The sequence below is a fragment of the Lates calcarifer genome, linkage group LG20 (assembly GCF_001640805.2).
Source record: "Lates calcarifer isolate ASB-BC8 linkage group LG20, TLL_Latcal_v3, whole genome shotgun sequence".
Taxonomy (NCBI): domain Eukaryota; kingdom Metazoa; phylum Chordata; class Actinopteri; family Centropomidae; genus Lates; species Lates calcarifer.
Genome location: NC_066852.1, coordinates 13,961,023 through 13,979,361, shown reverse-complemented (window position 1 = coordinate 13,979,361; position 18,339 = coordinate 13,961,023). Strand labels below are relative to the sequence as shown.

Here is an 18,339-nt window from a genome sequence, read left to right as displayed (position 1 = left end):
GACAAAGAAAATCCAGTGTTCAGTAAATCCAAAAACAGTTGAGGTAACTCACTTGCAGGAGAGCTGATTTACACCATCTATGAAGTAACAGTCGCCGCCATTCACACAGTAGGCCTTCTCTGTGTCGTTGCATCTTCTGGTATGGCCTGAGCCTGGAGATAGCGTTGTGGTTACTGAGAAAAAGAGAAAGAGAGAGAGAGAGGGAAAAAAAAGAAACACATTACCTCCAACTTTAATCTTTTTTGTGTAAATTTTACTATCTCAAAAACCCCACTAAGTTGGATAAACGATTATTTCAAAACAATGAGACATCATGATACATGATCACACACAGGAGTTTCATTTAATATGAGCTCGGTTGTCATTTTTATCAGTATAATAGTCTTCTATCTCTACAAGTATTCTCAGCTTTACTCATATTATACACTTGTATTTCCACGAGGACTCTTAGTTCTCCATCCACAAATGTAATTGTGTCTCTAAGCAGTGTTGACTCTATCTCAAGAAGTTCTATGAGCAAAGATAAATATTTCCCTGACGTGGCGTAGGAGTTGTTTATGCGTTGACTCAGGTCCTTGGAATGGCCCAAAATGTCATGTATCTACGCTTAATCCCTGCGACTGAATAGATATAATATGTTTGGGATGAAGTCTGCTTATCAGGATGAGAGCGGGGACATTTGAAGGGAGAGGAGTGCTGTGGCAGGATGGGGCTTGAGAAGGGAGGAGTGAGCTTTGCATGTCAGATGCTGACACGTGATTACAAACATATACCTGCATGTCAGATGCCATAAGTGCCTTAGCAGGACATGACAGTTTGTTGGTAGGAATACAGAAGTTTCCAGTTGGAAGGTCCTTCACAACTACAACACATCAGCTTCAGCAGCCTGATACTCATGTCATTGCAGAATGTTGTGACAAGAAACTGCACTAGGATTTCATTCAGCTGGGCCACTGGCTCTGACATATAGTAGGCTGTTTGCCTCCAATATGAGATTTCACAACTCTCGTTTGTTGCTGAGGGAGTCGGCTCGGCTCTCTCCTCCGGTTGAGAGGAGTGCGGTCTGTTTCATTCAGAAGCACATTTTGGGTTTAGCTAAAACAACAGGGGTTAATTCCAATGCTAGTTAGCACAACAAAGCAAACAGATGACATCAGCTTGCGCCTGACTTGCCAGAAGAACATGAATAAGTCAGAACTTTGCAAATTCCAAACACAATATTTTAACTGACACTAGAAATGTGTTGTTTTAGCAATTTTTTTCCCAAAATACTGTGTCATTGCTCTAAAAAAAAAAAAAACTACTGTAGTCCAGATGGGTCACTGGATATCAATATATTCCCTCATGTCTTATTGCAAGGTGGTTCTCATGCTCTGGCAGACATAAAAGCTCACTATTACAGATATCCATCTAAAACAACAAAACAAAGCATAACTCTACAGCTGGTTTAATATGATGAGATGTGCTGAGATGACTAATATTTATAACTGACATGTTACTGCAAAACAGGATATCGTTGTCATGTTATTGTTCTGTCAGAGTTCCCCAAAAGCCGTTCAGTAACACAGCACCTGTCAACTGTCACCTCTGAATTTTCCAAAAACATTTCCAGGTCTACCAGTTAATCAGAACTACCTCATCGTCACACCTGACCTCTCACTTGGAGTCCTGGCATGTAAAACACGTCGTAAAAAGATCAGACAAAGCTGTCAGGGAGAAGGAACCTCTAAACATTGTAAAAAATAAAAAATAAAAAATCCTGCACTCAAAATAGAAACCTTGTGCAGTCTTCAACTGTGAGATGTGCAAAAACAAAAGGCGGCAATACAAGCTGCATGAATCTCTATCTGGGGCAGCAGCCTATCCCAGGGTGCACTGGTGGAAGGGAGGGGAACGTCCTGGACAGCTCATCAGTCCTCCGCGGGGCGGGCTAACACACAGACAGTTATTCTCGCACATAATCTCCAGTCCACCTGGCTTACATGTGGGCGGACTGTGGGTGGAAAACAGACGACCCAGAGAAAACCCACACAAGGTGGTGGGAGAACATGTAAACTTCACACAGAAAGGATCAAGGCTGATATTTGAACCCTGGACCTGTACTGCTGTCAAAGTTTATGAGGCTACTGCTGGTCATACCAAATCCGTTTCACTGCACTCACTCTATTTTCAGTCTAGAAGATCATGTCTGTAGCCTGCTCTTTTTGAGAATACAGCTTAGTTCAGGTGATCATTGCCCTAAATTAGCTTATCGCAACACCTCATAATGATTCTCTTTATTTTGTTGTCATCAGAAAAGCACTATATGATCCAATGCTTATCCTCTTGGAACTCCAATTATATTCTAATTGACCACAATCTACTTTTGTCTATTTCAGGGTCACAGATTCCTTTTTAGACTACAGCTCCATGGGCACTCATCTCTATATTAACATTTCTCTGGTTCATTAAACATTCAGCAGGCCACTAGCCAACTGCACTCTCTTGACCAGATTTGCATGAAATTTGGGTATGAAATGATCTGAAATCACATTAAGGTACAATACCTTCAATGTGATACATGTTTTCTTTTTTTTTTTTTTTACAACCCACGAGAATGCATGAGTTCGTTTTAATGGCCAAGTGAAAACAAACCAATTTAAACTACCTGGAAAGAGGGAAAATTTGAACTTGAATCCTTTTTTTGAGTGATGAAATGTTGGTCAGTGCATCAATACAGGATAATTAACCACAGTTTGTGAGGAACCTCAAAGCTACAGACTTGGCTTTAGGCTCATACAGCTGTAGCACCAGTCTCCACAAGTTGTTTTGTGTTGCCATCCAGCTGAACGTTCGCAGGTGGAGAGCCCACACATTCTCTACTTGTCTAAACAACAAACACCAACTGCCTGTGTTCAAAAGCTTCTAGAAGGAGCAGATACATATTCCTTAAAAGTGAGTTTTCCTTGGACAATTCAACATTTTTTATAACTTTGAGAAAATGATCACAAGTCATTATAGATGTAAGGAATCACACAGGCACAGAGATACACCAAACCTTCAGAGCACCAAGACTTTCCTCCCCCTAAATCAGTTACTTGAAGCAACATTCAAGTAACTGCTGCGACTAGCTTTCAGTGGCTTCAAAGATGGCATGTATCCCAACACTAACAAAAACAATCCATTTGGGAACATTTATTGGCCTGCAGTCATCAACTGACATCCAATCTATGACACTGCACAGTTAAGTGTCCCAATTTTCTTCTCCTCTCCTCTTTTTCTCTGCTGTCCTCCCTCCTTTCTTTTGTGTCCTCCAATTACTCCCCCATAGCAGACAACACTGTTGTAACACAGAGGAGAGAAGAAAAGTTCTGGTTTCAGAACGTCTTGTACAAACTTGGTTTCAGTCCTTTTTTTTCCCAAGCTCAGAAATACATAATTACAAAACAGATGTACACTGACAATAAAATCTCACAATACAACTTGCTGGATATAACAGCAGACAGGGCCAAGACACAGTAAAACTGTAATCTGTAAACATAATTAACTTAAAAATCTATATTAAATACTGATTATATTCATCATTTTCAAGGCTAGAGTCTGGGTAATGTGGACAGCCTATGTAAGAAAACCTTTTGTACATATTAGACAAATACTGAAGGCACCAGGAACTATCAATATCAGCAAATAGAGATTCAACAATTCAGATTCTCATGTCAAGTTTAAAGCACGGCTACTTTGATTCAAACAGCTGGAGGCCAAAGGGAGGGAACTACGACTAAACTAATGCACCAAGCATCTATAAATCACACATGTGCACCCACTTCAGTTTTTATAATAAACTTGTAAACCTTGACAAAAGTATGTAAAAACCTGCTGAGCAGCAGTAAAATATCCGGGCAAGACCCTGAGATGCCACAGCCTTTCTGTACGAGAGTCTGTCGATGCTTCTCATCTTCATCTGCAGCCAGTAGCAGAGTCAAGCTGAATGCCCATTATAATTTATACTGTAACCGGCCACTGGATCTGTTGTTGCGAACCACCCACAGGTCAAAATGAACCCAAGTGTGTGTGTCAGCAGGAAATTTCAAAAATACATAATCCTTATTGTCATTGTTATGCAACCCTGCCTTTTAAAAATTATGCTTATATACTAATATAGTAACTTGTGACACCAAATTTGTTTTGAAGTAAATATAATGACATCTTGAACATATCTTCTATTAACTTAATGAGTATTTTCATGTATTTTATTTTCTCCAACCAATGTCCACTACACCCACTGATAGCAACTAAAGCATATTCAAACTATAATTAAAACTGTGCTCTGAATTAAATATCAAAACAGTCAAAAGTCACTCAGAGGACAAGATGTGTTTGTTTTGTTAACTTTGAATCAAATCCACAATCTTCCCTAACCTTAACCACTGTGCTTTTGCTGCTCTAAAAATGACCACATGAGGAAATAAGGATGTGAACCCCAGCCTCTGCCATCAACGTACTGCATTGTGTATGCATACCATACAACGCAACCTCCTCCATACAATTTGTGTGCAGTACATAAATGTAGTATTTCCTACACTAAAATGTTTGCTAGTGAACATAATTTCAGCAGCAGTTCTGAAAAACATAGTCCCTCAGCTCTGCACTTTGCAAATTTTCTTGATCAGGGCTGAACTACATATTTGCTGTGTTGAGCATTGGTGGCTTGTAAATGTCTTGAGCCAGACGAGACAGGTTTTGTTCTTCTCTCTCACTGAGCTCAGTAGGCTCTAAATGGTGAACTAAATGTAAGTAAACTAAACGGGCACATAAAAGTGGGATTTGAGAGTTGTCCATTGCTGACTGGATGATGCATTATCCAAATGTCTCTTCAAGTCAGACATAAACATATGATGATTGATGTTCCTATGTAATGTTTTGCCATACCAGTGAACTACATTCCACTGAAAAATCTTTATTCTGAATCAATATTATTATGTTATAAATTTGAAAGTCATATACTGACCTACATACCCAATTTGTGCATTTTAAATGCTTTCTCATGCTTTCTTTGAAATCAAGAGGCTTGAGTCTCACCCTGCTCTCAATCTAACCAAGTTCAAGAGACCCACATAGCTTCTTTCAGTCCCTTCAGTCTTATACTGCACTTTAAAATGACAAACCAGAAAATTAGAAGAGTGACAGAGCCACCACAGATGTTGCTGGTAGTAGTTTTTTTCCACACCCACCAGAACAACCCATACAAGGAGAAGTAGATACAGATCCTGTCCAAGTGATGAAACAAGTACAGTGTTTTCTTTCTGAGGTGATTTGGTTCAGCCAATAGAGTGTTTACTCAGGCTGAACCACATGTTTACTTGAGATTAAAACTAATGACAAGGCCCAAAAAATTATTGACATGGTTAGAGATACACATACAAACAGAGAAGGGGTGTATGATGTTGATACAAAGTGATATTTAAATTATCGTAGTGTGTTTGTAATAAAACTTAAAAGACTTTGTGGGAATACATTTCCTCTGTAAATGAGTGTAGACTTAATGGTGATACACTGTCTTCAACTGAGTATGACAAATCCAAAAGTCTGCCACTACATTTTTCTTTGATAATAGCAAGTATTATTTAACTATCACATGACACATAAGAATAAATTGGTGCAGAATTTTACAGAAATTCTTCCAGTGTTTAAATTTAATGTTATCAATGATGATAGCTAGGTGTCCTTTCAACATGTTGCATTGATTGGACTACCAACTATGAGCTTTATGTTCAATTTTTTTTACGTTGTTTCTGAGTGAACCAGGGTTACACACATAACTACTGGCTGTAATCTTTCAAAGAACCATACTGTATATGTCTTTTCACAATATGTGTTTGACTGTATGTGGTCTGTGTCAGCTGAGAGGCTTTATATTGCTCAGTGGGTAGTGTTTTTTAATTCTTTAAATGCCATTGCATTTGTTTAATTCGCATCTAAAATCAGGCAGCTGTTGTGTGGGGAGGATTCTGTGCAGGGACGGAGGGTAGCTGATGTGATGACATGAGTTTATATGTTACTTTGCTTTTGTATTATACTGTATTGTATTGTTTTGTCCAAGCAAGTTATTGTAAATGAATAGCATTGAATCCAATTGGCTGATCTGAAGTGGACTCATCTGTTATCATCTTGTGAGGCTGCTGCGAACAGACCACAGCAATTTCCGTTGACAGTTGGTATAATAACATGTGTAGTGAATGCTGTACGCAGTCATCATTGCCATGTAGAACAGCTGCTCAGCCGGGTAAGAGTGACAGTGTTTTTGCACGTGTCAAATAAAGGGAAAAAAACAAAAAATAAAAAAAACAGACAGTACAATGCACTGTCATGCATCAGTAACAAATACTGATGTCGTTGCATACACTGTAGGAATACTTGCAAAACCAGAGTAATTCAAGCAATGTATCTTACAAACCAATCAAGACACATATTCTGTCACTTGAGATCTCTGTTCCACCTGCTTCGGTCAGTCTTGTCAACTAAAGGATTGTTTCTCTATATAATGTTTGAAGTGATAATTAATGGAAGGACAACAGACAGCAGCCCTATTAACAAAAATAACTTTGTCTTATTTGGAAATTAGCAGTTTTGTTCTAACTCCGCTTCTGTGTGTTTTTTATTGGTTCTCATCTTTCTGGAGACAGCACTTTTATCTACATCTATCCCCAAGAGGCAAGACAGTAATGGTGAGGCTAAAAATGGTTGATAAAAGAGAAACCTTAGCCCAGTCTGGATATTTTCTACTCACCTTGCATTACGGTGAGAATGCATTCAATCACTAAGAATTGATTCAAGTCGAGGCCAAAATGACACCAAACTCCATTAATTGAAATCTTTACATGTAACTGAGAATGCATAGATACCAAAGTCTAAATAACTCAACTTCCATCAATTTGTTCTGGAGCATTTCTTTGTCTTGCCATATGGTGCTGTCTGTCTACATTAAAGCAGCACAATCCCCGACCTCACAAAGGGGACCAGAGTTCAGGTGTATTCGTCAAGGTTGATTCTGCTTTCCTTGCCTGGATGTTGGGAGACGAATTCCTCTAACCCAAGAAGGAGATCAGCTGCTCTGCTAAACAGAGTTAGGGGCAGAGTTCATTCATCTGCACTTACGTGGCTGAGGTTTAGTTAAGTTTGCTTAGTTTTTCTTAATCTCAGGTTTCAACTTTCCTTGGTCCTGTAGCCCAGGGGCTGAATCTGAGTTGGACCTGAAGAGAGGTTTCCTCTGGGTTAGTGAGAGCCACAGTGTTTAGCCATCAGCCCTTGCCACTGACTTTGATTAATCCTTCATGGCCCAAGAACTGAAAAGGAAAGCTGGGGGTGCAAGCAGGACCATCTGGAAACCTTCATAAACATGCCTGTCTTTCCACGCTCTCCAAAGGATTCTAGGAAAATCGTAAAAACGAAAAGAGAGGTCCCTATTGCACAGTTTTTTCCTCTCGAGGCACCCTGTGCATGTGCAGCAAACAGAAAAGTGCTCGCACTGAATCCTAGCCCTTGCGACCCAGCCTGAAACGCCAAATTGTGTAATGAAATATATTTTCAATTGGCCTGTCTATGGTGCGGAGTTATACGCATGTTCCTTTAATTTATGACAAATGTTGATAATTTACTTCAGCTTGGCTTAATCTCTTTCGCTTCTGCACTGCAATCGAACAGAAATTCATCTCAAAACACAAGACAGAACCTGATTCTGTGCAGGGGGAAAGCCAAGGCAGTTATTCAACCAGCGGTGGATCAGTTCCATCTGGACTTTGTTATGGCTTTGTGTTTTCACTCTTAAAAGCAATGTTATCAAGACAAAAAGTATAAATTATGTAGCCTATTTGGGAGCATGTCAGTGAGCAAGAACAGTGTGCAGACCAGGTCCATCTCTGACAGTAATGCATTTCTGTAGTGCAGCCTGGTAGATAAAGAGACACAAAGGTCCAAAAATCAAAATTCTCATCCAACAACTTATCAGACATGTAAATGTATTAATATTTTACCAATGTAGACTAAGTTTTCTGATTAAGTTACAAATGTAAACTAACTTTTTATAGCCTCTGATTCTTGCAAAACACTGATGAATAAATATATATATACGAGATAAATAGTAGTTGGGTTGTAATGTGTCAACAGGTGGCACTATATGGCAATACCACACAGGGGCTTTAAATCAGATCATGTAAATCATCACGATTCAAACAAGGAGAAAAATTAAAGTCAGGCCATAAAAATCAGATGGGAAAGTGATAAATGTCTTAAGTACAGACCCTTCAGCAGACACATAAAGAGGTTGGTATCTGTAATAGCTCTGCCACCCAGACATGCTTTTCCACAAGTCAGTTTTATGTACCAGAAAAAAGGCTCTGAGTGTCCCCCCGCTCCTCCTCCCCTCACCTCACCTCCCAACTCTTGGCAGGGAATGTCTGACATGTCTCCTGTTACTGCTGGGACCGAGATCTTTTATCTCTATACTAGAGGCCAATTCATATTGCATGCATTCTTGCTACACTTGTGTGGATTGTATTATGTTCCTTTGTGCAATTCTGCTAAGACTATCTCTGTTCTGGATGGAATGAATAAACAAGATAAACAGATAAGGAAAAAGTACAAAAGACCAAATTGGGATGTGTGGTTTTAGGTGAATATGAAGCTGCCGACAGCTCGGTCTAATGTGATGAAAGAGGATGTGCATTGAGGGTTAAGATGATGCACGCATGAGAGAAAAGAAGAAATACTTTATTTGTGGTTGTGAGCTGGTGGCAGCGAATTGTTGTATTAAAGATCTATAAAAACGTTGGAGACAAATTGCACCAATAGCAAAGCGAGATAAATGTCTGGCCCTTACTTGCAGCCCTACAATAGGCTACAAAGAAGATCTGCAACATGTAGAAATTGGTTTTTATATTCATGAAAGACTAATACTTTGTTATTAGAATTGTGCTGATTATATAATAAATGGCATACAATACATGTTTTCATTTTCAGATTTAGAGCCCAACCATATTTTGACAGGAGCTCAAGTCCAGACAAATGTGGCAGCGATGAAAGAAAGAAAGAGGAAAAACAGAAACAAATGAGAAGAAAGGCCAAAAAAAAAAAGGGAGAGATACATAGATACAGGAGTAAAACAGGGTTGAGAAACGAAGATTTGTCGACAGGATCTTAAGTTGGAAAATATTTCAGCTTGCCAAAGCCAACAAAAAACAAGCACGCACCTACTTCAACACATACAGTATAGGCACACCCAATCAATATCCAGCATCTGTGTCTTCAAGCATTTTGTACAGGGTTCAAAATGAGCAAGAGAGATTTCATGTCAAATACCCAAAGAGGAATTAAATTACTATTTACTGTAGGTAGGACGCACGAAAGGACCCATTATGAATAAGAGTGCACTTAAAGCTTTTTTTCAATAGAAAATTATCCACAATTCAAACACCTTCAGTATGAAACAGGAATGTTTAGAAATGAACAAAATGGAGCCTGCCAGGAACATTAATCTACCACCCACTCTCCAGCAAGACTGCCACTGCCACAACCAGTGTGTCTTCTTTTATATTCTTGTCTCCTCTTACCATTTTTCAGTCACATAGCTGATATGCCTGGTCTTGCCTGCCTCAATCGTCTCAGCACTGAAGTGAAATCAAAGAGCAGCCCAGTGTGCGATTGCACAACAGCTGCTCATGCACTGCAAAAGAAGCAAAGTGCACTTAGGAAGGGCAGGGTACGGTGCGGGTGCTGGTGCGGCTGCTGGCGGGCACCAGTATGTGTGCAGTTGGCAACAAAGTGACACATGGTGTTTTCCGCGGCACAGGTCCAGACAGGGCTGCTCCCTGCTTGCTTTTTCGGAAGCAGCTCAGGCTCAGCGTGGTGTTCCAGCTGCTGTTGCATCCTTGTTTTGAGTCTGAGGATGCCTGTTGCTTGCATTCTTGAGCTGGCATCTCTCTTAACTGGTATGCATGGTCACTATGGTCACAAAAGAACAGCACAGAGTGAGTTGGGGCAATATCTGCATGAAATGTGGTACTGTGAATTTATTCCTGCAGGGTTGCAGAAATAAATCACAAATAACACTAGTCCTCCTGTATGCATCGCACCATACCCTGCCCTTCCTTAGATTCAAATCACCATTTTGGTAAAAAGGAAAATCAGCCACATGTCTCTGGGACATTTGGTCATCCACCATAGAGCCACTCAACCTGGTGCCAGCTTTTTCCTAAACTCAACTGACAAACAGCAGCACTGTCGGTAAAAGTCAGAGAAGCAAATTTGTGACCTGAGTGTGTCACATTTGAACCCGAGGAACAGCTTGAATTATCTGTGTAAATGCACTTTTCATCATGTGCCTCCTAGAGTTCATTCACATCTTCCACTTCTACAGTGTAATCAGCATAGAATTGTAGTATTTGAGGCATGTTACTGGTGTGAAGGAGCATGCTTGCGCTTCTTGTTCAGGGACAGTAATGTTTGATAAAGTGACCAAATGTATGAACTGAGCAAATGAGAAATTAATTATTTTCATGAAATTAGTGAGTTTTTAATGTGAACTACTTGTAAAGTTGTTCAAGAAGCAATGAAGATGATCCATAAAAATGAATAAACTTCATCAAACACACACCCCACCATGGGGAAAATGTATGTTATAGGATACAAACTTTAGGACACAAGAAGCAGCAAAACTTGCTGGTTTGGTTAAAAAAAAAAAAAAAACTTAATTTCTATTTATAACCATATATTACTAGATAATTTAATCACTTTAAAAGGACAAAATGTGAAGTATCCATGTGTCTTCATTGTCCTTCGTCTTCAACAGCTGGCCCTCATTTCTGAGAAAGGGCAGACTTTGCAACCTTGTACCAGATACAGAAGATGTATACCACAGGTCCTTATTTGGGTCTTGTGCTCACAGCTACAGTAGTGGCCAGCTGCTAGGACTAAAGGTTTTCCCACTGCTGTTCCCCCAAAAGCCAGAGAGCACACAGCTTGCTTGTATGTGTGTGCCGCAGCCCTCCTTCACTCTTATATACACACACCACCCACACTCGCTGTACGTCCTGAAAACAGGCAGAGGAGCACTGCTGTTTTGTTAGGGCCCACTGTATACTAAAGGATGAGTTCACTGTGAGTATATCTGTGATTAAAGTGAGATCCATTCCGTCCACAGCTCACACCTGCGCACTCCAAAGGAAAGTGGCTTCAACGCTGGTGACGGTAACTCCGTGCCAGTTACTCATGCAGAATCCCCAGGAAAAGAACTTATTCACCCCCAGCACACACATGATGAGATGAGCACCAAGTTGCAAAATCACCAACAAAAGGAAGAAGCGTGATGGAGTAATGGGAGGTTTAGGATGAGAGACAGCTGTGGCAACCAAACTATAGTACTGCTGCTCCTGAGCTTTAAGCAGTGGAATGGTAAGTATATGTTCTTCTTGCACTCAAAGAAAACTTTGAAAGGCCCAAAGACACTCAGGGTTGCTCACGTCCTATTCTGAAAAATGCAAAGTAATAGGAGGAGCAGGGATTTTGTTTGATGTGGGTGAACAATAGTTTACTCACAGACCTATTCTCAGTGAGCTGGCTCTTCGCACTGGACTTCCAAGCAACCGCAAATTATTACTGACTCAGTGCAAGCGAGCCTTTATGATGCATCATGCACAATAAGTTTTAGGTAATATTTTTTTCTCTTTGAAAGTATTAACAAACACTGAAGTGCTTATTAGTTATTTGGAACGTTAAAAGAGAATCCTGGACAGTCACCTGCAGTTGGAGTCACCATCAGGAAAAAGACCACCAGGACAGCTGATGGGGGCCTGAAAGGGAATCTTTTATTATGCTATTAAACTAAGTCTCAGATAGGTTTTGTCCCGGGCCCTGGAAGAGTTAACAAAGCCCTGCACACAGCAAAACCTCATGTCACCTCCTGCTCACATCACTCAGCTTTTCAAGTGTAACAGCTGCTTCCTTCCACACACATAGCAATATCCTCACTCATTCACACTGAGGGCTTAAGTGTCCCACATAACACAGTGAGATTATACTGGATATCCTACGAAGTGAGATGTGTTTTGATTTTCAATAACTTAGTTGTTTTTGCAAAGATTTGATTGAGTGCGCCCACTTATCACATTGGAACGGCGGGATTAAAATGAATTAAGAGAGCAAGCGTGCTTTGAGAAACTTTTCTAAGTTATTTTATTAAATATCTTTTAACCATTTTTTTTCCCCTGAATCTGATGATAGGACTCAACAGCTGCCTCTTCTCGAACACACTATATCAAAGCCAGTAACTCATACCATGCATAGTCGTTGTCAAAAAGCAATGAATTACTGACATATTAGGGAGCTGATTTATGTTTTATGTGTCAGCCACCTAACATTACTCGTCTTCTGTCAGATTAACTGGAGGTTGTTGGAGTAGAAAGGCTGCTCAGTAAACTGTGCTCCCGTTGTTACATCAGAAAACACATGAATACATCTGAAAACTGAAGATTTGAATCAGATTTTTATCAAAGTGTCTCATAGTGGTTGCAGAGGTTTTGCTCAGGTATACATTTTACATGTCACCAAATATAATTATTACATGAATAATTGAAACACACATGCCCAGGCTGAAATGATAGGGAAAATACCCAGATGCCATAACAGCAGCCAAAACATGGAGGTGTTTCTTTCCTTAGAGGCATTGCAAGCACGCAACCTAGTTGCTGTTTCATACTGGAATTTCTGAACCTCATAGAAATTTCTGTTGAAGTGTTGTATCAAGTTGCATATTCATCAGAAATGAGAAATTCCTTTTGATTTATTATTCCCTTGGATGATATTCAAGGCGTGGGGTTCAAGTCCTCCTCAGTCCCGTGGCGTACATATACAATACCAAAAGCTCAGTGATGCTGCATGAGAGCATGGTGCGTGCTTACGGCGGCGTGGGTGTTCATCCGCTCGTGACATAAACTCTTCCATTTACTCAGGGATCTTCCCACTGTACCGGATGCTGCCCACTAACGCAAGAAAGGCCCTGACAATAAACAAAAACAAGACGCAGTGTGGGTGAAGTGACGATTCTGCGACTGCCTCGAGAGCTAAACATTATTGTGGGTGAACTTCAAAACAAGGCCGAAACTCTGACATACTCCAGCTGTCGTTGAGGTAAGATGTGATGTCAGAAAGAATAACACAGTCTCCATTTCAGCTGATGAAACTTTAACATGGACTGTGAAAATAATTAATCGACTGAATTTTAGACTGCATTTCGGTGGTCAGTGTTATTTATTTAAAAATTTGACCTTTACATTGAGATTATATTCAACTTCTTCACTTACTTGTTTGTGCTGTGGGAAGCTGGTGTACACAAAAACGGTTGTTGAAACATAAGTCCTGATATATATCTGGCAACTTTTGAAGATAGTTTTTGTTTTATTGCCAAAGCCTCAAATCAAGAATTGGAAAAGGTGCACATTCAGCAGCATTTCAAAATCACAGTATCCATGCTAACAACAATTTGTTTCAAGTGTGTCTTTTCGATTACGACATCCTATTTGCTCCACAGAGCCTGGCCTGAATCCTGATTTTTTTTGTAGGTGGGGGGGAGGTCAAACCCGCTGACTGACAAGACCTGAAATTCTGGTGCAATCAGATGGCTGCCTCGGAGGAATGTCTGTCCAGACCCCAGGACTGAGGATAATTCTGAAAAAGTAGGCATGACTTATAGAGCAGCGGCTTGATCCACAGAACCTGACAAGCTGTTCTCCCGTGGCCTGTAAATACAGAACACTTGGCAGATGTGAGGGCCTGTTCCTCTCAGACATGGCTGCTGCTGCCGCTTCCTCACACCAATCAATAAAATTGACCGGCTTACAGATGCTCCACATTCAGCCACGGCCACAACTAACATCCTTTAGCATCACTGGAGATGTGTTTATCTAGTCGCTTGCGTAGAAGGAATGAGTAGGTTTTGTTTTTACTATGCAGACTACAGAGGGACACAGAAGGAGAGGAGGAAGTTGTTGTTTATGTAGTTCAAAGTAGCACTGTAATGTTTTACTTACGTAGAACAGATAATGAAGAGTTCCTGGAAGAAAACAGAAAAAAACTGTAGGAGTATTTTTCTTGTTCTGTCTAGTGTATGTTTATTTGTGTAACTCATGTTCTCTGTTACGTTTAAAGTGAATTTAAAAACCTGGAAAACTGATGGGTAACTGAACAAAACATGAGTCAAAGTGTATTATAACATCTTTTGATACTTTTTCACCTGTGTTTTCCAAACTTTTTACAGCAATTATAAGGAGATAAGACTTTACCAGTCTATGGTAAAATCTAAAATGGCAAAGTGACAAAAGCCTAGTTTTTCACTACAACTTTGAAGCTGTAATAATTGCCAGTAGAAACTGACTGTTTTAAATTAGCATAACAATAAAATAAAGTTTTTACTCAAGATTTCAACACAGAATGTCTGCAGTGAAACATATCTGTTTTAACAACTGAGCTTAATTTGAAATAGTAAAATACAGGGTTATAGACTCTTTGTGGTTGTGTCCTCTGGAAATGAATACAGTATGTGCAGCACAGTTTTATGAAATTCTTGGTAGTGGCCCATTAATTAATTTACAGCTCACTAAAAGTGCAAAATGTTCTGATTCTTTATCACTTTCAGATGTTTTTTCTGTTGTTCATTTGGTTTTCTGGCCAGTCTCTAGCTGGAGCGACACTGCGGTCCACATCACAGCTAATCAGAAGCATCCTTTTATTCTTAAAATTATACATCAACACATTATTTTCAACTGATAAATTAATAGATTTTCTGTCCCCGAATGATGTGGGATGAATTGCACATGAGACAGTGAACTCAGCTTCCTGCGGTGGCCTGAAGCCAGATTCAGCATGTATGGGCTGTGATGGAACAGACTACTTGCTGTGATATGTGTTGGTGTTAAAAGTGACTAGCATGCCTTTGGGACGCCCTGGAGAGTCTAAATCTCAACAGATTGAGCACACACCGATGTTGCTTAGATGCTAAAATGTTGTTTTGTCCACTCGCTGGATAGTTTTTTGTTAGTTAAGCATTAGTTTTGTGAATGATGGGATGGGGGGGACTGACTGTGTTTGGATTCAGGATGGTGAGTGAAAACATGTCAAGGTATGTGCACATGTATGCGTGTGTATCTATGTGTATGTGTGTGTGTGTGTGGGACTGTGTGTGTGCGTGCGTGCGCGAAATTGTTGCTGGTGGGCCCCAGCATGACTGCTGAGGTTGGAGCAATCATATGTTCAGCTGTGATTTCCATCAACACATTCCTGGACACTCACACACTCTCTCAGCGGAGCTGTGTGCAGCACCCCCCAAGGATGTGACCTGCAGCCTGCAGACACATGGCTGCCTCACAAGCGCTTATCACAACACAGCAGCCTGTAGGATAATGGGAGGCCTTAATCTGAAGCCACGTGGAGCCAAGCAAACTTTGACTAGTGTTGCTTCTTCACACTGGCCTTATAGAAAACAGTTGATGATATACTACACCGCTCTGCAGAAGGCCAGCAGGTCTTACCATGCCAGACTGATTACAGGGTAGAGGTCAGACCACATGGACAACAAATGGTCCCTGGTCCTCTACACTGGGGGTTGGGCATACAAGGCTGAAAACATCACCCTGGAAAAGGCAGCAATTGTTACAGAAATTGCCAAAAGGACATATGATATTCCAGACCACCAGGAGACGCGCACTCATGCACATGCTGTGTACTGTTATGCATTCTGTCACAATGCCGACATTGGCAAAACACAAACAATAAAACACAGGGGAAAGTCTTGTGGATTCAGAGAAGAATGTAAAAATTGCTTCACTGATTGATCTCATGTTTCAAAACTCCAAAGCAGCTAAAATGTAGCCAAAGAGGAGAGACTATTAAATGAGTCTTAGGGCTGAATCATTGATAACAAGCAACTTAAACATTCAAGTCAGCAGAACGTCCGACCATTTGTGCTGAATAATTACACATTAACTGGCACTCGATCAGCTGACAGTGTGCATTGCTCTTCTGACTGGTCTAACAGAAAGACATGAGTGAAATCCCCACATAGGGTCCAAACATTCAATGCTATTGGCAAACTGCATGGCTGGCACAAAGCCACAATGTGCTGCATGCTTTAAAATGCATTTTTTTTGGGGGGGGGGTTACTTTAAGTTTAGGTTCAGCCCTGCTGGTTATTTTTTTCCCGCCCACAGCAATTTGCACAACCGATGCACCACATCTCGGCTCAGAGTTACAAGGGTGTCGCATTTGTCTTGCTACACAAATATTGATATGGGTCAGCTGTAGTTGGGTAATAACCAGCTGTTCTACGTAGCATCAGTAGTGAGGGTTTATATGTTTTTGCTTTTCTAGGGCAAGTGGCAGTGATTCCTCCAATACACATACCCCTATGTATAACACACTTCACTCTAAACTGACATATATCTTTTTTATTTAAGGAATGTTTAGGCAACTCCTATTTAATCACACCTCAGGGCTACGTGTCAGGTGTGTCTGGCACTCCCTGTGTAATTGATGCTATGCATATCAACTCAACATGCCTATGTCCAAACCCGTCGATAAAATGTTTTGCTGTTTTTGGTTCAGCTGTAATTTCATCAGAGAACTACAGTTTCACTTTAAAAAAAAACCCATGGTAACAATCCACAACAGTGCAAACGCAAAGGAAGAACTTTTACTCTGGGGGAAAAAGCAATGCGGAACACCCCCACCACCCAAAAAATTTATAAATAAAATCAGAAAAAAACAAACAAAAATAAATGAATAATTCTAATAATTAGATAAATTAAAGGCTACCCCCACCCTGCACCTCACACCAGCGCAACAATGAGTCAAATCAATGGCAGTGCAAGAGTCTGTACCAAGCTGCTGAGCTGGGTTGTGGTGGCCTGTATTCACCATGTGGTGGAGCTGAGTGATGGTTTCCCAGTCTGCCTTTCACCAGAGCACATAGCAGGCAGGCACGGCCATGTGCTCAACGAGAGGGTTAGAATGATGCTCCTGTGCCAAGCTGCTTTTTGACTTTATCGTGTGTGATCGTTAGTTTTCTCTCTCTGCCTGCGCAAGTTGGAGTCAGAGCCGATATTTCTGCTGATTGTATTTTCCTCAGAGACCTCACGTTGATAATGCTCGTTCAGGCTGTGTTAGCATGCTAGATACTGTCAGTGGTTACAGCACAGGTAGGAAAAACAGCCATGCCCTGGCACCTGGCTGCAGACATCAGATACAGTGGGAAGGTGCCTCGGACGAACCTAGTGAGCACTAACTGCAATCTAAAATGGGTGTGAAAGTCTCCTCTGCAACACAGCAGGCTCTTGTCTTCCTCCTCTTCATACTTTTTTCTCTCTCTCTCTCTTCTCCTCACAGTCTGTCTCTCTTCCCTCTAGCTGTATCCTCCTTCTCGCTCTCTACCCCAGTTGTCTTCGTCTGCTTTCTGTCATGAATTCCCTCATTTTGGACCCCCCCCGCCCCCCCTTTATCCAGGCGCTCTCCTTCTTTTGCTCTCTCTGTCCATCTACATCTGTACCCCTCCCCTCGCTCTCCCTCCCTAGAAGGCACACATACACAGATAACACTGCGGCTACATGCTGCTTCGGCAACATACTGCAGCAGGCAAGCGTGCTCCACTGCAGCCCTTTTAACACAATAGTCATTTCTCATATGACCTTACAATGAAAAGCAGCTCTTGGTCTAAATGAATTACATGTCCTCTGAACCAAATGTGCTGTTTGCTTGATTTTGCTGCAAACAGATGTTTTTAAATTCAACCTGTTTCATACAGCAGAGAGAGCCCATTATTGTTCACAAACATTCACTGCAAACGCAACATGTCTTTTTCTCTCTCCAACATCTGCCCATTTCAGCCTTTCATCAGCATATGATAATCACAGCAACTTAAGCCGTTTACTGCCATTTCCTTTTATTGACGTATATATTGCCCTCCCCCTACCTATGGACATACCACCCCTGATCCGCCCTGTCTTGCCTTTTCCCCTGAAGCATGACGGAACTAGGCATGCTGCTGTAACACAATGGGACTTTTTATTGACTAGCGAACAAACACTTTCACGCACATACACAAACAAGAAACACACGAGAGAGAGAGAGAGAGAGAGAGACAGACATCTAGCGATCATGGCACACGATAGGACATACAATGATGCCATTGTTTGAATATCCATGGGTGATTTGAACGAATGTCAACGCTGACAGACAGCCGCACAAAGAACATACAGTGATGTACAGGCATACACAAAAGTGCATGAGATTCAAGGCAGTAGGCACAAATACACACATGTG

At 40.9% G+C, this 18,339-nt stretch overlaps 1 protein-coding gene and 1 long non-coding RNA gene across 4 annotated transcripts in view; one reads left to right on the top strand and one right to left on the bottom strand.

Moving 5' to 3' along the window:
* Window positions 1-18,339, bottom strand: part of nrg2a (neuregulin 2a) — a 51,292-nt gene that overhangs the window by 17,710 nt on the left and 15,243 nt on the right. For all 3 annotated transcript variants that reach the window (XM_018691461.2, XM_051078372.1, XM_018691462.2), the window contains exon 4: window positions 53-173. In XM_018691461.2, coding sequence (XP_018546977.1) covers window positions 53-173 — 121 coding nt within the window. The remainder of the gene's footprint in view (window positions 1-52; window positions 174-18,339) is intronic.
* Window positions 12,654-14,443, top strand: LOC127143669 (uncharacterized). The gene is made up of 2 exons (XR_007815233.1): window positions 12,654-13,158; window positions 13,590-14,443. It is a non-coding gene; the product is annotated as an uncharacterized LOC127143669 (long non-coding RNA).